The sequence below is a fragment of the Psammomys obesus genome, unplaced genomic scaffold, assembly GCF_907164565.1.
Source record: "Psammomys obesus unplaced genomic scaffold, mPsaObe1.curated_primary_1811, whole genome shotgun sequence".
Classification (NCBI taxonomy): Eukaryota; Metazoa; Chordata; class Mammalia; order Rodentia; family Muridae; genus Psammomys; species Psammomys obesus.
Genome location: NW_026596134.1, coordinates 23,067,205 through 23,094,440, shown reverse-complemented (window position 1 = coordinate 23,094,440; position 27,236 = coordinate 23,067,205). Strand labels below are relative to the sequence as shown.

Sequence of the window (27,236 nt, the reverse complement as noted above, 5' to 3'; positions counted from 1 at the left end):
GAAGCAAATACACAGCCCATCTAATCTGACTTTTGAAAGCAAGTGGTCTGAGAACCCCAAGCTGGAAGCCAGCTTCCACAGGTCTCATTAGGTTGTTCCCAAGGAGTCGAGTGTTTAGGTTCTGCCATGTTCCATTAAGCTGATGCTGGGAATCAGAGCACAGAGGGAGTGGAATAGGCATGCAGCCTCCCTGAGAGTGAGACTTCTCTGACGGCCCACTTCGAATCTGGAGACAGTGTGGGGATGCCACAATCTGGAGGAAAGGCTGGCAGAGGCATGCACCCCACACATGGGCTGACAGGCTGCAGTGAGCTCGCCTCCTAATCAACCTCCATGCTATCTGTGGCCTCCCCTTCTTTTCTTCCTTCCCAGCTCTCTTCCAGACTTCTACTTTAGGGGGTGAATTCAATCATTCTTCTCTTCCCACTCCCCAAGAGTCCCTTCATCTACCCTTGCTGCTTCCAACAAGAACATGTCTGAGTGGCCCTGGGGATTAGTCAGTCTATAGAAAGCAGGGAGCCTTACTCCTCGCATTCCCATATAGCTGTGGTGCCCATAACTGTCTCCAGGCTTCTGGAATAAAAAGGTACCATCATATCCACTCAGGTAACCGGCAAGACCAATCAGCATCTGAGGAGAGAGGAATGAAAAAAAAGGATGAAATTTCTTTAGAACAAAAGATTCCTCTGTCCCCAGTTCTCTCCAGCTGCATACAGAGCCTTCAGTTTCCCTTGACAACTGGCCATAGACGTGCCAGGGTGACATTTTGTCCTGCAGCTGCTGCTGAGTAAAGAATCTTTTGTCTAAAGAGCTTGTTGCTTGAAACAAACCCACTCTTGTGCCATAGCTAAGTTCTTGGGAATATTGCAGACTGAACATTTAAGGAGAAAAACACTCCATAATTTGAAGTTCAGGGTCAGTGAGGGGCTCTCACATTCTTTTCTTTCTTTTGTTATGAAATGAAACATGACAGCTCTCAGGGAAGGTCCTGGGCAGACCTAACTCTTGGGAGACCAGCCTTCTATTAAAAGAAAATGAGGCTCCAAATCACAACGAAAGAGAGGAAGGTGGCCAAGGAGCTAGCTATACACGAGGGATAAGGGACAGAAAATGAGAAAGAGAATGAAAAGACAGGCATTTCCCCAGAGATGGAGGGAGGAAGAAGGGAAGGAATGGGGGGGGGGTGACAGGTGGAGACACACACACACACACACACACACACACACTTTCCCCTTCTGCAATAATAGTAGTCCAGACACACAGCTTGTCTCTGTTGCATAAAAGGCAGACAGAGAAAAGCATGGCTTTTATACCTTTCCTAGGCTCAGAACTAACTTTAAAATGGGCTGCATGTCCTACCTCTACACCCCTCCCTGCAGAGATTCTGTCCCCAGACCGTAGCCTAGGTGCTCATGTTTCCTTGGGCCAACCTGACACAGACTGCTATCCTCAACTCCCCCTACCCATGCCTTTACCCCAAGATCTGAAGATCTGAGTCTTCAGTTAGGAAGAACGGCTTTTGTAAACTCTAAGACCAATCCATTTGTCTTCTCAGAGGAACTTGTTAAGAGTAAAATACATCTGAAGTGGTGGAATTTCTAACTGTAAAAATGTTAGAGGAACGGGTCAATGTGTGTGTTGGAAATTGAGAGAAAAGTTTTTACCTTTTATGGTTTAAGCTTCTCTAAGGTATACTTCCTTTATGTAGTAAGTTATACTTCTATTTTCTTTTATAAAGGTGAGAAAAAGTTTGCATCACAAAATTAATGATTTCAAAATTAAACCATAAAATTAATGGTTTTAAATAAAATCATACAATTATTACTACTGTTATTGTAGAACATCGCATCATCCTGAGAAAAAGTCCTGGTATCAGAACATCATTTTTCTATATGGGTGAATAATAGTCCACTGTAAGAATATACCACATTTGTTTATTATCTATCCATCAGGTGATGGATGCTCTTCTCCATTTCTGAGCCCAGAGAAACCCTAAAAACCAAGTTTTTCTATCAGAGAAGAAATCTGAGGAAATTTTGAACTCTAAGAATTAAGTCCTACCCTAACACTTGGCCGTAGTTCTTAGAAGCCATCTGCCCAGAAAAGAGATTGTCAATTACCACACTGCTTACCTTTCCCAGAGGTGGGTGTACATCAAAGAAAAAGGTGCGGTTAATATAGTAACTTCCCATTTTTCCAAAGTGAGTCTCATCCCAACTAAAGGAAAAATAAAAAATTTTAATAAACCATAGTTAAAATTACAATTAAAACTGAAGGTCATGAGTTTTAAGCATGTAATACGCAAGTTGGCTTAAATATAAAAACTTTGGACATAGTGGTTTGAGAAAAAGCTTTTAAGCTGGCTATCAGCCTAGATTTCAATAATGAGAAAGGCTAATGAATATTTACCCATCAGTTATCATAAATTAAGTTAAATACATTCTTCTTCTGTATCTTGAGTTCCTATCAATTTATTTGAAGGCAGCAGAATTTTCCCTGTAACATGGAAATGTCTCTGTAAAGCAAATTTTCCCGTCTGGTAACTTCTCATTGAGACCCTTTGCTCTTAGAACGCACCCTGCTGCACTGCCAGGCTACCGGCTAGAACCTTTAACGCCAGATTATTACAGCAAAGCCGGACGCTGCCCAACAACCTGCCGACTCTGAGCTGACTGGCCTGTTATGATGACCAGCTGTCTACAAAAGCCCAAGTTCCTCACTCAGAGCAGTGCCTAGCTCCTATTATTCTGCAAGTACATATGTGACTCTAGTACTTAACTATGTGGATTCCTGTTCTGCCATACAACCACATCTCAGCTTTTCCATGCACAGCGTTTACAAGGCAGCTACGCCATCCAGCAGAGCTGAGGCTGTTTAATAGTTTCTTTCTGTAGCTCAAAAGAAAAAGAAGCTCTCAGTGACTGTGCCCGCTCAGCCTCACGAACAGTCATCCTCCCTACCATGTAACATACACATGCTTTTCCCAAAGAACATTCACGTCTTCTTAATTTTTTTTTAAATTCACTGGACCCAGTAGATGGGCAGGAGACAAAAGCCACTGCATCAGCCATGGACACAATGCAGTACCAACAGAAAGTAACACGGTGATGTTAAAGAGAATTAACTTCAGGGTAGAGGAAGCAAAACAGACCATAGAGAAGAGAGTCATCCTCAGCTCCATCACTACTTATGTTATGTCATGAGAGAAAAAAAAGATGCTCTTCATGCCCCTCCAAGGGGGTGTTGGAGTTCAACTCAGATACTATGTGGAAAGGAACCTTGTAGACTTAGAAATTCTATCACAAATGCTGGACACTGGACTTTCTCAACATTTTCTGTTAGTCTTGAAGTCTATTTGGAGACAGAACTAAAAGGGGACATGAGATTTTTACTTCAAGACTATCTCAAATAAAACCAGTAGTAACATACACATTTCCTCTTGGCTTTTACAGCTTGTGTCAGGAAAGGCAGTTCTCCAGGGCTCTCTCAGGCTCTTACAGCCCTGTAGAGTATGCCAAGAATGCAAGGGCCTAACTCATCTGTACTCAGGCCATGTATACTCAGGCCTTGCTGTGCCATGAGAAACAGATTCCTTTGTCACTGATTTAGGACTTTCTCGTCTACTGGCACCCATAAAACAGCAGCAGGTTAAATTCTTAGTTTGCAAACAAGCTAAAACCTGTCCAAGGCCCTGTCAATGTGTGGTGCAAGCGTAGGTTGATTACATATCTAAAGGGCCCTCATGGACATCCTGGAACTTGATTCTTACCCAAGTAAAGCAGTGGACAAAAAGAATAGCATTTTCCTCCTCTTTTCTATTTTTTAAACTTAATGAAAAAAATGAGGCAGCAGTAAAGACCCTACGATCCTGCTATTCCTTCCTTTATCCCCCTTCACCACTGGAGAGCAAACCCTGGCCTGTGCACAGCAAACAAATGTTCTACCATTAATCTATATCCCTAGCCCATCAGTACCCTGCTATCAAAATAGCCTTCTGATTAAAGTGAAAACACTCTTGCTAGAAGTTAAATGAGATCCGAATGTGGTGGCATATGCTTTTAATCCCAGCACTCAGGCAGAGGCAGGGGGATCGCTGTGAGTTCAAGGCCAGCCTGGTCTACAAAGCAAGTCCAGGATAGCCAAAGCTACACAGAGAAACCCTGTCTTGAAAAAAAAAAAAAACAACAACACAACGAAACAAAACAAGTTAAATATGAACTGTCCCTCACAGGCTCAGGTGCTTGAACAGCTGGTGTGCTGTTTGGGAGACTATGGAAACCAGAACATGGAGCATAGCTGGTAGCCGGGACCTTTGCTATTAGTTTCTGGGTTTTGTTTGAGTGTTGTGCTCCCTGGCCTCCCGAGCTGTGAGGGGCTTTGGCCTCAGCCTCCTACCACCATGGAGCAAGCCACTCCAGTTACCACCACATTGCTCCTGTCAAGCATTTGGTCATAACAATGAAAAAAGTTAATTAATACATTGTTAAGATCAGCACTCAAGGGGCTGGAGAGATAGCTCATAGGTTAAGAGCACTGGCTGTTCTTCCAGAGGTCATGCGTTCAATTCCCAGCAACCACATGGTGGCTCACAACCATCTTTAATGAAATCCGGTGCCCTCTTCTGGTGTGCAGGTGTACATGCAAACACAACATTATATAAATAAATAATAAATCTTAATAAATAAATAAATCTTAAAAAAAAAAAAGATCAGCACTGAAGAGGCTACGATGGGAGGATGGCTAAAAAGTTTGAGGCCACTGTGACCCATCCCATGTGAGAGAGCAAACTGCTGACACTGTTGACAATGCTATGCTCAAAGAGCTAACATCACTGTCCTCTGGAGGCTCCATCCAGCAGCAGATTAAAACAGATACTGAGACCCACAGCCAAACATTGGGTGGAGTGCAGCGAGTCTTGTGGAAAAGTGGGGGAAAGGATAGAAGGACCTGGAGGTAACAGGTCCACAAGAAGACCAAGAAAGCCAACCAACCAGGGCCCAGAGGGGCTTGCGGAGACTGAAGCACCAACCAAGGATCATGTATGGACTGTACCTAGGCCCTCTACACAGATAGCTGATGGACAGCTCAGCCTTCATGTGGGAACCCTAGTAAGGGCAGTGAGAGCTGTATCCAACATGGACTCTACTGCCTGCTCCACTTTTGATCACTTCTCACTGACAAGGCAGCCTTGACAGACCACAGGGGAAGAGGACGTGTTCAATCCTGATGCAACTTGACGAGCTGGGGTGGGCTGGCAGTCATGGGGCTCCCTTTTTTCTGAGGAGTAGGGCAAGGGGGAAAGAGGGACGGAGGGTGGGGCCAAGAGGAGGCTATGATTGGGATATGAAGTGAATAAATAAATTAATTTTAAAAAAGTTTGGGGCCAGTTTGCTCTATGTAGCAAGACTTCATCTCAAAAAGCAAAACAAAACCAAGCAAACAAAAACTACTGAATGATCTTTGGGCAAGCTATATGTTCAAGGTAAAAGTGCATGTGACTTTACTGGCTTAGAGCCCTAAATGCCTTAATCCCTCCCTTTCCACCATTATCTTCAGTTGCTTTAAAGAGAAAGGTCACATGTCCCCAAGCAGACTGAAGACCATACACATTCATCTTAGTGTGTTAAAAAACTCCAGGGAGGAAAGGGACTCAAGCTCAGAGCTCTCTTGCATAGAGGTCCCTATCTCCTCCCACCCAGACCCATGGGGGCCAGAGGGAGAGGAATACAGAGATTACCAATGGCACTAAGGGCTGCAGTATGTACAGAGCTAAAAGACAGAGGGCATCTAAGCCCAGGAGCTCACTGCACAGAGGGAAGAACCCTGGGGAGGGTGTGATGCCAAGTCAGAGAGGAGGTAAATGAGAAGTTTTCTACCTCCCTAGTCAGTACTTTCCACACCCAGGAAATGACTCTCTGGATGGTATCAGATATAGTAAACTCATTAATTCAAGGGGGAAACAAGACCAAATGTAACTGACAGGGTCTGAGCAGAGTTCTCAGTAGTTAAAGTGACCTTGTGGGAAGGAATCATGGGGCCATTTCAGTGTGCTGTTGTTGTGCACCCCCTGCTCAATGTATAGCTTGTACTGATCTCAAAAAGCATCAAGCCAGGCAGTGGTGGCACGTGCCTTCAATTCAAGCACTCCACCAGAAGCAGAAGCAGGCAGATCCCTGTGACAGGGCAGCCTGGTCTATAAACCAAGTTCCAAGACAGCCAGGGAAAGACAGAGAAACCCTGTCTAGGGAAACCAAAATATATAAAAAAAAAAAATTAAAAGTACCAAAGGAGATTATGCCATTCAAGGGCTGCTGTGTGCAGAGAGGTAGCCCTGTTCTCTCCAGGTGGTCCAGGGAAAATAAACCCCTGAAGAGGGAAGACAATTCAGCTTTAAAGACTTAATGGCAGAGCTAGGGAGAGGGCAACGAGTTATGAAAGCACAAGGACCTGGGTGTGGATTCCCAGCAACCTTGTAAAAAAGGTTGTAAAGGTGTGGTAAAGTATCCATTATCCAAGCACTGAATGTGCAGAGACAAGGGGGTCCCTGGACCCCACTAGACAGTCAACTCCAGGTTCAGAGAGGGTCCCTCCCCAAAACTAATGTGGAGACACACTGGAAGACATTCAGCATCAACCTCTATATGCACTGTGCATATGCTCTCATACGCACACACGCACACGCACAGACATGCATGTTCACTGGCAAACACACACCCATTGAGGAGTAGCCCCAGGATAACAGTGCCACCTGGTGAACACAGGCACTGAGTGCAGTCTTTTAAAAGGCCAATTATTAACTGCTTGTTAAAAGAGTGCCTTACCCACAAAAGCCTCAGGGCTCTCTGTCCTTCCATTTCCAATTTGGAATAGGCTATCTTGGATTTTATAACTAACAAAAAGAGGCTCAACAAGTGGGTAGAGTCAAGAAGACAGTCAGCCTGGCCCCGGAGGCTTCTCAGTTCTACATAAAGCAGCACATGCCTCCTTTGGAAAAAACAAACAAACAAACAAAAAACTTTTCTATTTCACTCCTAGAGTCATAGCCACTAGCTCAGTGTGGCCTATGACTTAGCTTAGCTTCCGCTCAAGCTAAGTAAAAAGCTGATGATACCCATGGGGTAGCAGAAGCCATTTTGTCCTACAGACTGTCCTGGAAAGCTTTATGCCACGCTTAATCTGGAAGGAACCCTCCTCTCAGATTCAAAAGTGCCTCCCCTAACCTTAGAGCATTGCAGGTGTGGCGGCTGGGTCACATGTGCATTAGTAGGTGGCAGAGGACAGACAGGTATGTCTAAGCTCATTGTTCTAACCTATAAACTTCTGAACCATTAGTAGCCTAACGCTCCTGAAAAAAGTGAGGAGCAAGCAGGACACTCGAAGAACTCCACCTGGGATCATGGGCCAAGGGCGGATGACCTTTGAAAGGGAGCCCTAGACAAACACCAGATTGGTGCCATGGTGCCCAGACACCAAGCCAGCATGAGATGACTACCTGCCTGGCATCCCATAGGCCTGGGGGCCAGCCCATGACCAAGATGACCAATGCCTGGCACCATAATGTATGAGTGGGGTGTTAGCGCTCCTGAAACCACTCTGAGATGCCCCTGGACACCCAGAGACCCTAGGTGCCACTAAGAGGAGCAAGTAAGCGGTGGAGAAATGGAAGAGAAAGAGAAACAGAAGAATGTAGGCATAATGAAGAGGCAGAACTGGAGACTTGAGTGTAGTGAAGAACAAACCGCCTAATGTGTGTAGCCAGTGATGCCACCTGAGACCATGAGGGGGTCTTAGCCTATGCTGCCACATGGGGACATGGTGATGTCTGAAGGCTGTGCAGAACTGGTCCCACCCCTTACCTGGGCATCATGGGAGAGCTGGCCTGGGAGGCCCAAGAGAAGAGGAGCTGACCCCACCCTTGGCCAGCTGTAGTACTAGGGAGTGCAGACCCACACATTGCAGTTGGGGTCCTTGCCGACCCCAAGGATATGTGCATAGGAGAGCTGTCCCTACCACTCATCTCCTGTGTGGTGGCATGAACAAGAGATGCCTCCTCCCCCTTGCTCCTCATCACCCGTAGCAGGTGGTGCTGACCTAGTCAACAGAGAGATGCCTTCCCCCCTCACTCCTTACCACCTATAGGCAGGAGAGCTGGCCCCAAACTCAGCAGAGTGAGAAAGTTGGCCCTGTCCACCTACTGCAGCACTCGGGAAAGCAGGGCCCTGCACCTTACCTGGGCAGCACAGTAGAACTGACCCTGGGGGTTCAGGTGAGCCAGCCTGAGGGAATGAGTGTAGAGCAGCCAGCACTATGTCTTGTCTGCCCTCCCTTCTGCCATCACCACCAGCAGTGGGCAGGAGAGCAGGCCCTGTCTTGCACCTGCTACAGCACTCAGGAGAGCGTCCTGCACCTCACCTGGGCAGCACGGTAGAGCCCTGGATGTGGGGGTGGGAGTGAGCCAGAATGACGGCTGTAAGACCGAGGGTGTCAGTTAGTGAGCCAGCATGAACTGACCAGCTCAGATCACTCTCAGGCCCAGACTCAGGACTTTGACTTTGGCTCATCCCAACCTCTACCCCATTGATGAATTGTTGGAGTACATGAAGGGGCCGGTCCAAAGATCCAAAGCTACAGGATCTCCATGACACAGGGTAAGAACAGGATATCAGAAGAGGAGTCCCAGTGAGGTTCCAGTATTGACAGAGTAGCAGAAAGCCAGAGGCCTCAGCCAGATCAGTGCAATGAACATTTGCAAGCGAAGAAGTGTGGACAAACTGTGGGATAGATTGTGCCACACTACAGCTTCTACAATGTTGGGGTTTGACCTGGTGCTCTGTGTATTCAGGTGATAAATTCTGGCCCCCAAGACCTACTTGCAGACCAAACAAGTGCATTCTTAAGTACACTCGTCTTTGTTGTGTAAACTTTGCTTCTCAATTATCTCTGATTGGTTAATAAAAAAGGCTGGACAGCCTGTAACTGAGCAGAAGAGAAATGGGCGGGGCTTCAGTACCCGGGCTTGGGGTCTTAGGTAGGGGTCACAAGGGCAGAGAGAGGAAGGAGAAAGGGAGAAGCAGGAAGGTGGAGAGAAAGGGCATGGTCTAATGGAGCTGATCCAGCCCAGACAGGACCAATACTGGCAAGCAACTTGGGGAGTGTGGCTAGGAGGTAACCAGACTAGCTTAGAAAATTAGTATAAATCATACCTGCCCAATTATGTGCTTAAAGCTTGTTAAATAAATCAATAGGTCTCTACCTCAATTATCTGGGAGCTAGCTGGGACATAGAAAAGCCCTCTAAAATTAATAAATATTCTACAACACCACCACAAGATTTTCCCCCCTAGGTTGTAAGGGTGAAGGGCAGGTACAAGGAAGAGGAAGATGAGTGGGTTTGGGGTGCATGATGTTAAATTCACAAAGAACCAATAAAAAGTTAAAAAAGAAAAGAAAATGCCTGATCCATAAGATCAGACAGTAGGCAAGTGTGCAGGACATTTCTTGATCAGTGATTGATAGGAGAGGGCCTAGCCCCATTGTAGGTGGTGCAATCCCTGAGCTGGTGGTCCTGGGTTCTATAAGAAAGCAGGCTGAGCAAGCCAGTAAGCAGCACCCCTTCATGGCCTCTGCATCAGGTCCTGCCTCCAGGTTACTGCCCCATTTGATGTCCTTTGTTGATGAACAGTGATATGGAAGTGTAAGCCACATAAACCCTTTCCACTCCAAGCTGGTTTGGTCATTTCATCAAAGCAACAGTAACAATAACTAAGACAACTCTGGCTGGCTGACTACAATCAGAGTTAAGGGTCTGACATACTTGTACAGAGGCGCTCAAGATGTTCTCCAGAGATGTGACAGCTGTCTGCCCACTGATGGAGCAGTGGGCAGTTGAAGATACCCATCACACAGGATGCACTCTGATATGACTACCCAGCCTTGCCTGTATTAGCGTAGAAACACAGGTGGTATCACGAACTGATTGAGCACAAAATTTAAAGGACTATATGTCTCTGAAACAGAAGCCACCATTGTATAACAGACTCCTGCCAAAAGCTGGCCAACTTGCTCTGACTAGTAAGGAAGCTACATTGTGTAGGGCCGCCTGATCCTAAGAAACTAAACACTTCAGGACTCTTCCCCAGCTGACATTCTCACCAGTATCTCACTGCTGCAGTTACCTTCTCAGGTTACAGAAAGGCTGCGCCTCTGGCTCAGTGACCCTGGATAAACTACTGTGGTCCTTAAAATTAATGTCATTTTGCCAGTGTCCAAACCATCTAGCCTAACAGTGATACAACTTTTTGTCACAATGGTCATATAACAATAGACCAACAATCTAGGTAATAAGACAGTCCATACTCTCACCATCCACAGACAACTGATATTGTCAAGCATTGGACTCTTTCCTCAGGAACCAACTGAAAGGGTTTCTGACTCTACTAGACTCCATCACCTTCTCCCAACCTACACACTTTAGAAAAGTCTGGTCCTAATGTAGTCACCCCAGAAAAATTCATCTCCTCTTGACTATCAACTGGGTAATGATTTGGGGGGAAAAAAGAAGTGGAGCTATTTAGGAAAACTCAGGTTTCCATGACCACTGTATGTCTTCCTTCTTAGAGACTCCCTAGATCAGCAGAGAAGGGTAAGGGAGGGTGGCAATACTCAAATTCTAGTTCATCTCTTGTCTTACTAGAGTCAACACAATGACACTTGGCTGAGTACAAGTCTCCCCACAATGCCCACCTGTGTCAGAGAGAAGACGTAGTAGCTATCTGTGAGATTTCCACAATGCCCATGGTAAAAAGGTCTACATATAAATAGGGTACAATGGGAGAAAAGGCAAATAGAAACTGGCATGAGACACATTACCATCATGAGCAGAGTTGTAGGAAAGAAACAACCCTGAAGAAAGAAATTAGAGCTCTAGAGATGTACAGTAAATGGAAACATTAATTCTTTCTCTGTCCCCTAAGTCTAACCCCAAAGCCAGGCAAGATTCAGATGGGCCACCTAAAATAAGTGGCAGCTGACTTATGTGGTAACATAAGTTAGTGGTCACTCAACCTGGGGCTGGAAACAGAAACACTCATGTGGATGGAAATGCACAGTCTTGAGCTTCTCTGATGTGGCTGATCACATCAGCACCAACTTCCCCCAAAGCACATTCTGTTTATCTCACTGATACATTATCCTATATGCCTCTGTAAAGTACTAGGAACCTTAGTTATGCCCATACAATCATTGAGATTTCAACTACTCAATGATACTGTGTATGGGGCTTAACCAAACCAATGCAGTGGTGATGTAAATCAAATTAAATGAAGATGCAAATAAAAGTGAACATTCAGGCCTGCATCTCCTCAGGTAATATGCTAGCATATAAGGAGTGGGCCCCAGAATGTCTCTCCAGCACACGTGGGAGGCGCACTGTTTTAACAGAGCATTGTAATAACTGGGTCATAACGGTAGACTGCCCTTAGACTACCTCCATGATACCGTCTGAAATACGACTTGCTGGCCCCTCACCAGGACTTTATTCATAGGTGGCTGAATCTAGGACCCTGAAGGACATAGTTGAGGGAAACAGCAAAGGCTGGCATCATCCTGCTGCTTGGAGTCCCATTGCAGTAGCCATAATTACATACTGTATGAGACAAACAGAAGAGATTTTTGTCTCTGCCTCTATCAGCCAGGCTAATTGGAGTAACTAATAAGAGTTGCATATTAACAACTCTGCTAGAAGCCAAGGCAGTGCACAATTGATGGATAACAAATCCTGTTGGGAGAAAAGGTCTTCCATCAATACCTCGTACATCCACTCACATGCCAAGAATGTGCCTCGCATGCCCTGACTGCATTTTACCTGGGTCATTTCTTAGAGCTGTGCTTACAACAAGCAAACCTGAAAGACATGACAATGTCTCCTGCTAGAACAGGGCTACTTACTGCTTGTGATAAAACACATTTCCCACACTTGCCATTCCTTGGCCCTTATGCAATCCACTGTGGGTGCAGCTCTATGAGCATGTCATGTAGTCCAGTGGGACGACGGGGTGGGAATTTAACCAAGCCTCAAGCCAGCATGTGTATCATACGAAATAAATCCTAGAAAATAATTCTTACAGAACACCAGACCTGTTGCCCAGAATCTGTGCCAACATCCCTTGATACCCAAATTGTCCTTACTCTATAGGATTAAAGACTCCTTTTAAGAATTTTTTTTTTCTTTGAAAATCGGGTTTTGGGAAATTGTGTACTATGAATTTATTTATTTTTCTTAGGAAAGTTCAAAGCACCTCTGAATATCACCGCTTGAAAGCCAGGTAGCCTAGAAGATGTAAGAACCATTCCTGCAAACACTGAGTCCCCACCATTGCAAACCTATTCTTCTCAGAGACTGGACATACAGGCAAGTACTCTCCTTTACCCGCCCCCCACCCCGGCCCCCTAAAGAACTGAGTTTCTCCACTACCGTGGACCCGTTGCGCCTTTAGTGAATCCCGCCCACTTCGTGCCCTCAGGCCAATCAGAGGGAGGCGTCCCGCCCCTCTGTTGCTATGGTGCCCGCCAAGTCCCTTCTGCCACTTACCAGATGTGCGCCGGCTGGTCCAGTCGGTGAAAGCGGGTGGCAAAGGACAGCAGCGTCACCACAGCCAGCGTGGCCCACCGGCCTGCGGCCTCGAAGCTCCGCGAGCTCCAAACGGGCCGTTTAAGGGTCCGTGTTGCAACTTTGGGGACCACGTCCCGGCCCACGGCCCTGGCAGCCTGCTGCGCGCAGCGGCCCCTCCGGGGACGCAGCTCGGAGCCCGCTAGGCCACCGCCTAGGGCCGGCGGCATCCTCCCCTTTCTAAGGAGCACCCTGCGGACTGGAGGCGTGCTGGGTCTTGTCCGCTGCCCCGTCAAGGAGTCAAAGCAGGGTGCCTCGAGGTGCCCTGGGATTTGTAGTTCCCTCCGCTTGCCGCGGAGCACCAGGGCCCGGGCTCTGGGCGGGGCGGGAAGTGTGGTGGCCGCCCTGGCCGCTAAGAAGCGGCCAGAGGCGTAGAGCATTGCGGGAGGCGGAGGGACGCTAAGGACGGAGAGACCGACGACGGCTCAGGAACTACAACTCCCAGCAGCGCAGGGGACGGGGGCGGGGCCCACCCGACGGAGGGAAGCACATCTAGTCCAACCCTGGCTCTTTGGACCCCGCTAGGCCTAGGTCATCTTCTGGTCCCGAGAGCTGACTTTCTTGGCTGGCCGACGTGCGAGATGCAAGCCGGGAAGGTCTGTGCCGCAAGTCCGGGGGATGAGGGTCGCTCCTTAGAAACACGGAGAACAGCTGTGTGGGGGCAGGGCTGAGAGCGAGCCTCTTCGCACGGCTCCACAACGACACCCGGCGTGCACTGCGGCGCGCCGGGTCACTCTGCACCTGCGCGGTAGCCGCTGAACGCCGTGGAGTCCGCTAGAGTGGGTCGGGAAGGCTGAAAGTGCTCAGCGTTCTGGGTGGCGTCTAGCAGCGTCCTTCCTCGCTTCGTGTAGACTGCTAGGCCTTTCAAGCATGCTTCCTCACATTGCAGTTCCGCGGTGCCCTGCGTACATCTCTCAGGTGGCCTGTTGGTCCAGACATGCACCTAGGGCAAGGGGAAGCTGTGACACTTAGGTTAGCAATCAATCACTTGTGGTGCCTTCCCAGGTTTTTAGTTTTGTCTTTGTTTTGTTGGCTTGGCCCTAAGAAACAATGTCTTGCTATGCAGTCCAACCTGGTTTTGAACTCGCGACTCTCCTGCTTTCACCTTCCCAGTACTGGGTTTCCAAGCCGCGGCGTCGGAGCCTCCTGGATTTAAGTCTTCTCTAGTCCATTCTAGGGCCATTGTATTTAAACTGTTGTTGGAACAGGACAGGGAATCTGTTTGGACTTAGTTGAGTCGCTTAAGCATAAAATTTGAGGGCCGTTACGAATGAAGGTCGCATATTAGATGCAACGGACATTGCAAAAGGTTAATATTGTATAGATTTTCCACATACGTGATTTTCAGGTTTTTATTCATGTAAGATACGGCATAAAAAGAGCTGGGGATGTATGTAGCTCCGAAGTAGACCCCCGCATGGGCTGAATCTCCCACAACTACAAAACTGCAAATAAATTTAAAATCACCAGAATGCATAGTTGAGTTGGAAAGGGAATCCTTACAGGTGTGCTGATTATACCGACATTCTACTTGATATTAAAATGTAGCTGTGCAAGTGCAAAAGTCACCGGACAGCTTGCTGTTCGCCCTTCGCTGTGGTTTTTCTTCCCTTGATTCCCTTATCTGTGGTCTGCCTTGGTTCAAAGGGAACCTTGGTTCAATACAAAATTTCAGAGACAAAGTTTGAAATTGCAAGCCTTTCCGAGTAGTGTGGTGAACTCTCACACAGCAAAGGTGCGTTCACACTGTAAATTGCCCCTTTGTCTAGTGGATTCATGCTGTCCTGTCTACCCTCCTTATAAGTCACTTAGATGTCTGAGCACTTAGGCTCTCAACATATTGCAGTGCTTGTGTGAGTAACCTTTCTTTTACATACTATTGACCTCAAAGCCCAAGAGTGGTGATCTTGGCAATTTTAAGCAATAGTAAATTATTAAAATTATTCTATCTTATTATTATTGCTCATCTCTTCGAGTGTCTGATTTGTAAATTAAACCTTATGTATGTATGTTCATATGTATGTGATGGTTGGTGTCATTCGGGCAGATCTAGGGTCAGGAAGGAGACAAGCGTCCAGACACACTCATAAGAGAGTTTCTGAGTTAGGTCAGCCTCTCTCATACCTGAAAAGGATTGTCTTTATCAGATTGATGGATGTGGGAGGGTGACACCATTCCCTGGGTTAGGTCTGAGCCTGTAAGAAAGGGAAGTTAGCAGAGCACCAACACATTCATTGTTCTGTTTCATGCTGTGGAAGTGATGTTACCAGCTGTTTCATGCTGCTGTCTTCACACACCCACTCCAGGCTGGACTCTATCTTGATATATAAACCAAACTAAACCACTGTTTTTTAGGCAGCCTTTGTCAGGGTATTTTATCATAACAACAGGGGAAAAAAACTAAGATGACACATAAGAAAAAAGCATAATGGGGCAAGGTTTGGGTCATGCATGGTTTCAGGCATCCACGGGAGGTCTTTGAAGGCATAACCTGAAGTATACGACTGTAATATAGACATAAGAACAGAAGTTGCCTAAGAGATTTGGTTTCCTACATAAGGGCCAGAAGGAGGGTAGTAGCAGTTACTATGACTCTGGTCACCCTTGGTTACCTCTGGTCACTTAAGGTGTGTAACACACATTGCATAAGGCATCCTTGAGTAGTTCTGCTTATGTTTGCTTCTCCCTCATGGTCAGTGTCTCCAGAGTCTCTCTTCTGCCCAGCGCTCACCAAGCCTTCCTAGATAACAAAAGAGATGCCTTTCCCAATAAAATCCATTATGGTCTCCCAAGTCCCCAACAGACATTCACTATGAATCACTGGTCCTGTGTGCCATGACCATCTTCATTTTCCCCACAAGGCAACTGACCTGAGCTTGGGAACTGCTCTGAGAGAACCTGGGCCCTACTCACTGCCTTACTCTTCTGGAATACTGTGTGGGTAGCACAGGGCTGAGGAAACTGGGACATGTAATGTCTTAGTATGAGGAGGTAGCGGAAGGAGAGGGAACACAGATGAAGTATCTATAGTCCAGGGAGTGGTAGGTGATCTAAGTGTCAATTTCTATTGCATCTTTGTCTTTGAATATTGTCTATAGGAAGAATGCTGATTGCCACTTCCTGAGTCCTGCTATAAAATGGAACCCAGGAAACACCAGAGAAATTAACTTCCAGTCCCTTTAATTTTAGATCACATATTCTAGGGGCCTAAAAGTAACAAAATTCGTGGTAGACCAGAGGGCACACTCAGACTGAAGGGGGCCATTTATATGCTCCAATCAGTTGTTACTATTTAAGAGCCTAACTCCACTGTCTCCTGAGTTTTTAAAAGAGAAAAAGAAGAAAAAGAAAAAAAAAGACAAGATTTGTGTATGAAATATCCTGGTTTTAGCCAGGCATGGTAGTACGCTCCTTTAATACCAGTACGTGGGGAGGCAGAGGCAGCCTTCTCTGCAAAGTGAGTCCCGGACAGCCAAGGATATACAGAGAAAGCCTGTCTTGAAAAAAACAAAAAAAGAAAAAAGAAAAAAAAATCCTGGTTTTAAAATATTGACAGTTACCTGAAAACTTAAAAAAAAAAATACAGTACCCCCTGTTTACAATTAAATTTTATTACATCCAGGTAAACACTTCATAAATTGAAGATTGTAAAAATACACTTCCTATATCTAAACCTACCAAACATACAACTTAACTGTACACCTGTTCAGAACACTTGTGTTAGCCCAAAATTGCACAAAACGCAAAGCCTTTTTGACTCTGAAATGTGTACTGCCCCATGTACACATATCCTCTGCCCCACTGTGCTGCGGGCAGAAACCAGGGCTAGGCAAGTGCTCTACCGAGAGAAGGGAAGGAAAGGGCAGGGACAGAGAGGAGAGAGAGAGAAAGACCTTACATCTCCTGGGAGCCACGGCATCTGACGTCCCCCCACCACGGGCAGTCATTTTGTAGCATGATGGGGCATAAGACACTATGCAAAGACACTGGCAGCAGGGACTGGAGAGATGGCTCAGTGGTTAAGATCACTCACTGAGGACCTGGGTTTTGTTCCCAACACACGAGTGGCTAGTTTTCCAGAGGATCTGGCACTTTCTCCTGGCCTCCATAGACACTAGGCGTGTACATGGTTCATATACATACATGTAAGCTGTGTGTGCAGACAAAAACAGGTGCTGGGAGAGACAGCCCAGCAGGTAAGAGTGCATACAGCTCTTAGAGCGTATGTCATCCCCCAGCACCCATGTGGCAGCTCACAACCATCTATAATTAATTTAAAAATAATGGAGATATTTTCAAAGACTTAGATTTGTTGTTTTGAGTCTGTGCATGTGTCATGTCTGCACGTAGGTATGTGAATGTGAGTGTGCTGGGGCCAGTGGGACCAGGTATTGGATCACTTGGAACTGGAACTGCAGGATTTTGTGAGCTGCCTGGGGTGTGTGCTGGGAACTGAACCCGATACCTTAGGAGAGCAGCAAGTACTCTTAACCATTGAGCCATCCCTCCAGCCCCATAAAAGTAAATCTAAAACCCTCACAGCAAGGCACACTAAAGACTGTTGGTTTTTTTGTCCGTCCCTCCCCCGCCCCCATCCCCACCCCGCTAATAATCAGTTCACAATCACCAAGCTGTAGCTAACTGCCAGTGCCCAGCCTGGAAAAGACCAAAATTCAGAATTTGAAGTACAGTTTCTAAACCAAATGCATATTACTTTCTCATCATTTTAAAGTCGAAATGTTAAGTAAGTTTGGAGCCATTGGTTCTGTGAAATACGGACAGGGCCCTTGTGAACCTCTAGCTTGCAACCTCACCTTGGTGGCAAGTGGGCATATCTGCCATCTTTTTATGAGGCTATCTCAGAGTGGGGAGCTTCCACCAAACATAATAAATAAGAAGCCTGGTGTCTGTCAGAGGTGGAAGGAACTTCTGTCGTTTTAGGGCAGCCGTTTGTTTTCTAAATTAAGGAACGGAAAACCAGAGAAGGCAGGAATTTGTGTCTGGTCACACCCAGCTGCTTCCTGTACCAGGCCTAGACCCTGAGTATGCCCGCTCTGAGCCAATTTCCCTACAGACTTTCCCTCAAAGCCATGCTACACTGTATGCCCGAGTGCCAAACTTGCTCCAAAAGAAACCTCCCACAAGTTGAAAAGATGCCCTTTCTGACCAGAGTCCAGGGTCCTCTGGTGCCCTCTAGCCTGCCTTTCCCATTGGCTTCTGGGACCCACCCCTTTGGGTTCCTCCCCCTGCCTCACAGCTCTGAGAAGACATTTCCTTGAGAGGCACAGCACTATGACTGAAAAGGTAAGGCTAGCACTTAAAGCTGCTTCCTCCTGAGGGCCACTTGTACCTCAGGAACCCATAGCAGCACAACCAGGATGCAGGGCAGTCCTTGAGTTGCTAAGCTGCAGGCTCGAGGAAGGAGGCCAGTGCAGTGGGAAGAAACTGGTGTTTAGAGCCTTTTACCCCTGGGGGCCTGAGCCTGGTTCCAGCGGGGAGGAAGGGTTTTCTATGGCTGGAAACCTGCTAAGCTTGAGTTAATGTCCACCCTCATCCTCTCTCTCTCTCTCCTCAGCCTGTCCTCTATTCCTATTTCCGAAGCTCCTGTTCATGGAGAGTTCGTATCGGTAAGAGCTCAGCTCCTGGAAGGGGTGAGATTGGGGTTGGGGCTTAGGACAGAGGACTTCAAACCCAGCAACCAGCATCTCATCCCCCAGCAACCAGCATCCCTGTTCTGGAGCCTCAATCTCTGAATGTCACATCCACCCAAAAAGGATAGTGGAAGTGGGAGGAAGGGGGTTGTTTTTCCCCTCGAGAATGCTACTCCTGTCACTGCACTCCAGAGCCCCTAGGCAACCATGCCCAGAGCAGGTTCACAAGATCCAGAGGTCCCTAGTAACTGGCAGGGAAGCAGCTGGCCTCCCTCTGTTCTTATCTTATTTGATCTGGCTAATCAAACAGAACTGTTTGAAGTTGACCACAGTGGTTTCAGGAAAGCAGAAGCTGGAGCCGTCTGCTTTAGGCTGGGTCTGACCCTTCCATCCTCCATTGAGCACAACTGTTGGCAAAGGCCACCATCCCAGCAGTGCATACCAAAGGACTCTGTGCCCAGTGCTTCCGTGTGCATGACTCCCTTTCCACCTCCCTGATCACAGGAGGGAGGGGCTGTTAGTGTCCCCATTGTACAAACAAGACAACTAAGGCACAAGGAGCTTAGTTAATTTGCCCTGGATCATGCAGCTAAGAGGAAATCCTGCAGTTTGAACCTTGTAGCCTGGCTCAAGTCCATGCTCATTTGCTTTGATCTGACACCAGCAATTGAACACAGAGCCTTGAACATGTCCTTCCACTAAGCTACATCCCTAGCCAGATCCCACACTTTCAACCACTGCACAGTGCCACCTGACAGGTTGGGGAAACGGAAGCACAGACACTCATTAAGTTACTTGCCCAAGGCCATACACCTAATAATTGAATATGGTAGGATTTGAGCCCAAGCAGCCAGTCTCCAGTTTTGCTGTAACTGCAGAGCCATCATCAGTGACTATCGCCTACCTCACAGTCCTCTCCTACCTTATCTGAGCAGGAAGTCAAAGCACTACAAATGCTTGGTAGAGCATTCATGCTTCGGCCTCCCTCTCTGCCTAAATTTTACCCCAAAGCAAAGCTGACCAGCAGAGAGGAAGCTCCTGGCATCACCCTGAGAGGGCTGTCCTTGAGAGTCTAATTAGAAGTCATTCTCTAACTCCACTCTGCTCTCTCCCAGCTCTGGCGTTAAAAGGCATTGACTATGAGACGGTACCCATCAATCTCGTAAAAGATGGCGGGCAACAGGTAAGGAGGCTGTCCAAGGCCCACATGAAGATTGGACCTGGAGGGGAACCTGTATTGTATGGTTCCTGTGGCTGCAGAGGCTTCTACTGGATCTCCTGAGCAGAAATAAGAGCCATGGGACGGGCTCAGTGCCAGCCTTTTTGAGAGTAGTGGCAATGGGGCCTTTCTCTGTACTAGACCCTCTCAGTGGATGACTGAGGTAGGAGCTGAGTTGAGTGCAGGAAAACCATTTAGCCAGACCTTTGGGGTAAAACTTGTACCTTAGGAGTCTACAATACTTCATGGATCCCCAGAGATTAGAGATTAGCCTGGTCTTGGGAACCAACTCCTTCTCCAGGGACAAGAAATACAGATTGGTGCTAGGTCAGCAGTTTTCCTACTTGCTTGGTTCTAGCTTTAGGCAACTCAAGCTAAGACCACTCAGTTCACCACGGCCTTGTCTCCACAGTTCTCTGAGGAATTTCAGACCCTGAATCCCATGAAGCAAGTGCCAGCCCTGAAGATTGATGGAATCACCATCAATCAGTCAGTGAGTAGGGGTGGGTGGAAGTGGCAGAGTTCTGAATGGGGGGACCTGACATCTCTTTCTAACTCGCAACCGAGCATAACAAGGACTCATTAAGTATATGGTAGAGGGAAGGAGAGAGGAAGGTTGAGCTTGTGGGGACCCAAGTTCAGCAGTGTCCCTAAAGGACTTTTACAGTGCTCCAGTTGAGGAGGGCAAAAGAGGGAATGGCGGTACCACTGCAAAACGGGTTTGCTGGCCTCTCCCCTCGGGTCCAGGGATCCTAAGTCCTCTTCCTGCCTCAATGTTCCCTCTGGACAGCTGGCCATCATGGAGTACCTGGAAGAGACTCGGCCCATCCCACGGCTCCTGCCTCAGGACGCACAGAAAAGGGCCATCGTGCGCATGATTTCTGACCTCATTGCTAGCGGCATCCAGCCCCTTCAGGTTAGGCGCTATTACACTGCACCCTTGTGCACCTCTCAGTCATCTCTTCATATTCAGCGATGAACCACAGTGAGATGTTCCGCTGGTGGGCGGGGGAAACGGGGACAAAGAAAAACTGTCAGGGGTCTTGACCTAGACCACATGGCAGAAGAGGGCAAGGATCCCATAAGTCTTCCATCAGCACGGGTGCCCAACTCTGCACTTATTCCTAGGAGCATAGAGATGTCTGAGGCAGGGAAAGGGGTAGGGCAGCAGTTTTAGGTCCAGCCTTCAGCCTGGGCAGCGCCCACTCATCTGCTGTATACTGTATGTGCAGGTAGGCCTTGCTTTACCATGCTTAGCTTTACTGGACTTCACAGATTAATTGTGTTTTAGGTTTCTGTTTGGTTTATTATTAATTGAAGGGTTATGGCAGCCCTTCACTGAGCGGGTCTATTGGTATCTCTTTTCTAATGATTTTTCATCATTAATCTATTTCAGTAATAAATTATTTTAAAATTAAGATACATACAATTTCAGACAGTGACTCTACACACTCAGTAGACCAGCATTGTGTAAACAGAACTTTCCATAACCACTGAGAAACCAAGAAAGTCCATGTAAATTGCTTTATTACTGTGTAGGCTGTTTTTCCTAGTCTGGACCTAAACCCCTATCTCCACAGCATGCCGATACTAAGATTCTTGTCAGGCTTTTGTTTTAGTTGGTTGGTTGGTTGGTTGGTTGGTTGGTTGGTTGGTTGGTTGGATCTTTTGAGACAGGGTTTCTCTGTGTAGCCTTGTTTGTAGACCAGGCTGGCCTCAAACTCACAGAGGTCCGCCTGCCTTTGCCTTCCTGAGTGCTGGAATTACAGGCGTGTGGCACTGTGCCCAGCCTTTTTTGTTGTTGTTGTTGTTGTTTTAAAAGTATTTCAAAAGCATTCATCTGTGATAAAACTTCTACTTTGTAAGGTAATGGCTCTAGAAAGGAGCAGTGATTTCACAGGGTGACACAGCCAAGTAGTATCAGAGCAAGGACCAAGCTCGGACACCTGTGCACCTGTGGCCTAACTCCTGTGTCACCTTGCTGTTTTTAACAATGGGGACTGTACCTTAGTCATAATCTTTAGAAGCCAGTCCAACACACTTGCCCCAGCCCAGCCCTCTCCCCAGCCCCAGTCTTACACAGCTTCTCTTTTTAAGACACCAAGTAGTAAGGGAGAAGTATTGAGAGAAATAGGCCGTGGCTTGTGGTCACATCTGCCAGTCATACCCACTTCCTGGGTCCCTACTGCATATTGCTACAAAAATCACATGGCTTTTAGAATACTCAGGACCGCTGGGGCAGCCCAAGAAGGTGGCCTCTTCAACTCTAGAGCCTCGATAGAAGGGCGGGCCCGTACAGCCCAGAGGGGAGTAGAACAGGTAAACAGCTGGAGCAGAGAGACAGACTCAGGCTGACTTTCAGAGCAATCACAGATTTTTTTTTTTTCTCATGAGCTATGCAGAACCTGTCTGTCCTGAAGCAGTTGGGACAGGAGAACCAGATGCCTTGGGCCCAAAAGGCTATTACTTCCGGCTTTACTGGTGAGTCCTTACTCTTACGAGCTGCCTCAATGTGACCTCTCAGAGAACTGATCTTCACACACAGGGCTCTGGGCATCTGAGCTAGCTCCCCAGGCTCCTTTGATGTTGACAGTAGAATGGATGAGAGGACAGTGGACAGGCATTTGGTGGGCTGGGCAGGTGCTCAAGCATGGCTTCAAGCTCCAGAACTTCTGGGAACCCCACACCTGGAGGCCTATGATCCCACAGAGTCGGTTGACGGTCCACTGAGCATGTCAGTCAAGAGTACCAGTCCTCAGAGTGCTAGGCTGTCCATGAGAGCTGTTGCCTTGGCCATCTATATGTCTAATTTATTCAGAGACTAGCCAGAGAAGCCATGGGAAACATTCTTCTTAGTCCTGGATTAGACTCTGCCCAGTGCCCAGCCTAGCACTTAAGGGTCCACCTATTCCATAGCTATGGAGACTAAGCCCTGGAGAGGTTGATGTAAATATTATCCATGTGGCCTCCCCACAGCTCTGGAGAAGATTCTGCAGAGCACGGCAGGGAAGTACTGTGTAGGAGATGAGGTAAGTGTCCCAAGACCTTCCCACTGTGGCCTTCCTGCTGACCTCAGGCTGTCATTTCTCCCGCTTAGACCCAGTCATCTCCTTATCCTAAGGAGATACCTGAAGGGGACGTGGGGCCAGCCTCTTGGTACAAACCTCTGCTCTGGGCATTTAGTCTGTGGAGACACCTCAGCTCTCTCCTACACTGCCTCTAGAGCAGCAGTCCTCAACCTGTGGGTCACGACCCCTTTGTGGGTTGAACATTTTCACAAAGGTCACCTATCAGATATCCTGCATATCAGATGGTTTCATTATGATTCAAAACAGAAGCAAAATTACAGTTATGATGCAGCAACAAAAATAATTTTATGGTTGGGGGCCAGTGCAACATGAGAAAGTGCAGTAAAGGATCGCAGCACTAGGGAGATCGAGAACCATTGCAGTGGGGTAGTGTGGGGTGTTCAGGCCAGAACAACGCACTTGTGAGTTGGTCAAGTGGCCCAGACATCGATGAAGGGTTAGACTAGATGTTTCCTCTCCTTCACAACCTGGAGACTCTGGGATTAAGGAGCCCTTGATGCCTGCAGAAGGCGGCCTTAGGCCTGTGGTAGTCTGGCTCCATGGTTCTGTCCACTAAGTGCCTAGTGGTGGCAGCTTCAACAAACACAGTGACAGCCACTAAGGCAGTCAGGCCTTCTCTGGCTACCACAAGGTTGGTTGTCAGGGAAACTAGAAGATGGCATGGAAGAAGTGCTACAGCTCTGGGGGACAGGGACAGGCAGTTCCAGAGGAGACAGTTAGGGGGGATAGGGATGGTGGAAAACTGGAAGCAGACAGGAGGTTGGGTTGGCAGCCCTGGTATAGTCAACAGCAGACACGGCCAGCCTTGCCTGTGAGTCTAGGGTGATTATCCTTGTGCAAACTCCCTTCCTCCTTTCAGGTGTCCATGGCCGACGTGTGCTTAGTGCCCCAAGTGGCAAATGCTGAAAGGTAAGAAAAAGCTCTGCCACTCTCCTTCACATTCCTCCAGTCAAGGCCTCCACATCGACTACTGAGATAACGTCTCATGTGAACCCTTCTTTAGTGGCCAAGGAGCCCCAGAACCAGGCCACACCAGCTGCCCTGGCTTAGCATGGCCGGGCAGAAGAAATCATTGAAACGTCCCTACCATGCCCACTGTAGTCTGAGTGACCCTGTATAGACTTCCCTCACTAAGAGGAGGTGGCTGATCTAAGGGAACTGCCCCCCAAAATACTGCTGTACCCAGATGTAGAGCATCTGCTTGGAAGTGAGCTCTGTGACTTCCCTCCATCAGCCCACTGGAAGGCATCATGCTTGCTATTTGGGATATGGCACGTATGGAGCATTCCCTCCACTAAGAAGTTAGTAACATGGGTGGTGGGACAGTCTCTACAGATCCCCGACACTGGAATTTACAGCAGGCATCACTTAGAGAAAAACAGACGGTGAACAGTGACAGAAGCTACCACTCCAGACCTACCCAGAGCTCCCCGATGAATGAGGCCTCCCCCGCAGCAGGGACCCCAAATCTCATCCAGCCCCGCCTCTGCTCTCCTCACTGCCCATGGCAGTGTCCCTGAAAACCTCGGCTTACAAGTGTTTCTTTGCCACAGGTTCAAGGTGGACGTCAGCCAGTACCCTACCATCAGTCACATCAACAAGGCACTGCTGGCCTTAGATGCTTTCCAAGTGTCTCACCCCAGTCGACAGCCAGATACACCTGCCGAGCTGAGGACTTAGCTCCCAAACCATGCCCTGTTGATACAGGGAAGGGAGTAGGGCTCAGATGCTGGGTGTCTTATTTAGGGTTTCTATTGCTATGAGGAGACACCATGGCCACGGAAACTCTTAAAAAAGAAAACATTTAATTGGGGCTGGATTATAGTTCAGAGGTTTAGTCCATTATCATAATGGCAGAAAGCATGGCAGCATACAAGCAGACATGGTGCCAGAGAGGTAGCTGAGAGTTCTACATCTGGATCCAAAGGCAGCAGGAAAAGTGTGACACTGGGCCTGGCTTGAATACCTGAAACCTCAAAGCCTGCTCCCAGTGACACACCTCCTCCAACAAAGCCACACCTTCTAGTAGTGCCACTCCCTATGAGCCTATAGGGGTCATTTTCTTTTTTTCTTTTTTTTTTTTTATGATTTTTTTTGAGACAGGGTTTCTTTGTGTAGCCTGGCTATCCTGGACTCACTTTGTAGACCAGGCTGGCCTCAAACTCACAGAGATCCACCTGCCTCTGCCTCCCCTAGTGCTGGGATTACAGGCGTATGCCACTGTGCCTGGCTATGGGGACCATTTTCAATCAAGCCACCACACCAGGAAAAGCTAAAGAGGCCCAGAAATGAGTGAGCTGTAGCGGAGGGCTTGAACTTTAGCTCTTTCCTCAGGAAGCAGCAAAGATTCTTGGAATCCATAACATTTCTTTGAGGCTGCCAGCATTACAGTTTTCTCTAGAGAAATGAAACCAGTAGGATATATCTTCTCTTCAACTTCATTCTGCCTTAATCTTATCATTTGTCATGTTAGGAGCTGGGGTGGACAGAGACATGACCCGCTCTAATGGCTAATGATGTCAACTTGAAAAAAAACTAGCATAACCAGGGAGAAGGGCCTTTAGGAATGTCTGTGGGGGTTCTATCAATAATTATATCCATGTGGGAAGACCCACCTATCACCAACGGTACCATTCCCTAGTCAGAGGATCCTGGGGCCTATAAGAGTAGAGAGAGCTGAGCACCAGCATATCTGCATTTGTTCCTGACTGGATACAGTGTGATCAGCTGCTCTCGCTGATGCCTTCACTTCCCTGCCATGAAGGACTGTGACCCGAAACTATGAACTAAAATAAACCTTTCTCCTTTAAGTTGCTTTTGTTGAGGACATTTTATCACAGCAACAGAGAAGAAACCAAGACACCTGCTATCTGTCATGGAGCAGCCATGACGACATGAGGATTCAGGTTAAAAATGCCTGACAAATTTACCAAAGTGCAATAGGGAAGCCTGAACTCCCCTTCATCTCCTTTTATTGAACCTGACTCCAGAAAACATTTACTCTGAGTCTAGTCGTTAGTTGAAGGCAGGCTTCCAACTGTTCACCTAGGACTGAGCCGGGTCCCAGAAGATGAACGTTCCTGCTAGCTGACAACCATGCTTGAACGTGTTATCCTTTTGCTCACTGTATGGTAAGCTTGCCTCCTTACCCTCAAGGGCCAGGAAGAGAAATAAGTACAGAGCCTGCCTGTGAGAACTAGACAAGGTCCATGGAGGGAAGATTTGAGGAGGAAAGAAAGCATCTAGTGACCAGCTTGCTCCCAGAGCTAAGAGCTGCACTGCTGTTAAATGTCCACACCAGCATGGAGACATTTGCTGGCCCTCTTGACCTAGCTACTCATCCTAAGGAGAAGCCTTCTCTGAACAGTTCTAGGATTAAGCACTTAGAGGGAATTCACTCATGAATGATGCTGAGGGTGGGAAATAGCCCCCTTCATGTGTGGTGTAGACAACTTGACCAATTCTAGCTCAGATTACTTGGGTAACAGCTCATCACACACGACTCTAGGAAGAGCAAGCCCCAATATGTGGCAGTGTTGAAGGCTGAGCTAGTAGAATCTGCAGTGAAAACCAAAATGGCCTTTTGTGATCCAAATCTGATTTTTAATTTCTCCTGCACTGCTGAGATTAAACTGGGGATTGCCACCTGTGGGTCTTGTTTGAATGGGAAGCATTTTTCTCAACTTTTCTCCAGCCCAAGGCACTTTCTTCCTCATTCCGGGCTCCTTTGTGTCCTGTCCTCTTAGATGCTCTGAGGCTCCAGGCTCTGGAGTGACCACTCTTTCTCCCAAGGCAGCTTTTGTCCCAGCAAAGCCAGGGAGAAGTAAAGCAAGGTAGATACAGCAATAAGGGCGATCAGTGGCTACCTGGCCTGCCCTGCTGCCATATGAAACCTTTTTCTAAAAATTATTCCAGATCAGACTAGAGAAGGCCTACTTGACCTCTCCGTAGGAAACTTATTTGACCAAATAATAATCCCAACCCAGCAACCACTTGCTATTGATAAGTCTTGACCCTGACCTTGCCCCTACATGCATGCTAAGTTGGAAGATGCCCTCCTTTGCCCTGTAATTCATCTTTGACTGCCTGAGAAGATCATAAAGGAGCAAACATTTCCCTCAATGGGTAGACTCCTCCAGAGTCAGACCAGTTGGCTACAATGGTTAATAATAATTGTATTTCTAAGAAGTTTTAAAACTACCTATTCTTACAACTCAAGTCTTCAAAGAAATTCTTATATTCAGAGGTGAGATGTACCACCCAACCCAAGACTATCTTTGTGAGCTTGTTTATATCTGAGACTGGATAATTTATAAAGAACAGGAATTTATTTTCTCTCAGTTCTGAAGGACAGGAAGTCCAAGGTGAAGGTGTCTGGTTCTCTATCAGGTAAAGGCTACTGGTTCCATGATACTGCCTTCAATGCAGTAGCATCGTAGTCAAAGGGAAAGAGGAGCAAAAAAGATCCTAGGAAGTTCCTTCCTATTCACTCTTATATAAAATACTAAATTCTATTTACTAAGGCAGAGCCCCTCATACTTAATCTAATGGTATCAACTCTCAATACTGTTACACTAGGGATTACGTCTCTGTGAATTTTGGGCTGTCAAA

At 47.3% G+C, this 27,236-nt stretch overlaps 2 protein-coding genes and 1 non-coding gene across 5 annotated transcripts in view; 2 read left to right on the top strand and 1 right to left on the bottom strand.

The window, feature by feature from the left end:
* Pomt2 (protein O-mannosyltransferase 2) overlaps positions 1–13,106 on the bottom strand; it is a 46,536-nt gene extending 33,430 nt beyond the window's left edge. For both annotated transcript variants that reach the window (XM_055592769.1, XM_055592770.1), the window contains exons 1-3: positions 12,589–13,106; positions 2,133–2,217; positions 526–630 (exon numbers count right to left, since the gene is read on the bottom strand). In XM_055592769.1, coding sequence (XP_055448744.1) covers positions 526–630; positions 2,133–2,217; positions 12,589–13,046 — 648 coding nt within the window. In that variant the 5' untranslated portion in view covers positions 13,047–13,106. The remainder of the gene's footprint in view (positions 1–525; positions 631–2,132; positions 2,218–12,588) is intronic.
* Positions 7,215–7,344, top strand: LOC129666259 (small nucleolar RNA SNORA17). The gene has a single exon (XR_008718544.1). It is a non-coding gene; the product is annotated as a small nucleolar RNA SNORA17 (small nucleolar RNA).
* A 51-nt stretch (positions 13,107–13,157) lies between the features above and the next one.
* On the top strand, positions 13,158–25,435 carry Gstz1 (glutathione S-transferase zeta 1). Of its 2 annotated transcripts, none has more exons than XM_055592771.1 (9): positions 13,158–13,262; positions 18,242–18,293; positions 19,433–19,500; positions 19,949–20,029; positions 20,327–20,452; positions 21,939–22,017; positions 22,513–22,565; positions 23,485–23,534; positions 24,179–25,435. In XM_055592771.1, exons 1-9 carry the CDS (start codon positions 13,248–13,250, stop codon positions 24,303–24,305), a joined length of 651 nt encoding a protein of 216 aa, XP_055448746.1. In that variant the 5' UTR covers positions 13,158–13,247; the 3' UTR covers positions 24,306–25,435. The 2 variants fall into 2 exon arrangements, with proteins under 2 accessions (XP_055448746.1, XP_055448747.1); XM_055592772.1 differs by lacking the exon at positions 13,158–13,262 and adding an exon at positions 17,879–17,970.
* The last annotated feature ends 1,801 nt before the right edge of the window (positions 25,436–27,236 follow it).

Coding starts and splice junctions, on each gene's coding strand:
- Gstz1 (XM_055592771.1), top strand. Junction 22,018..22,512: donor TATTACTTCCGGCTTTACTG/GTGAGTCCTTAC, acceptor GCCTCCCCACAG/CTCTGGAGAAGATTCTGCAG. Junction 23,535..24,178: donor CAAGTGGCAAATGCTGAAAG/GTAAGAAAAAGC, acceptor TCTTTGCCACAG/GTTCAAGGTGGACGTCAGCC.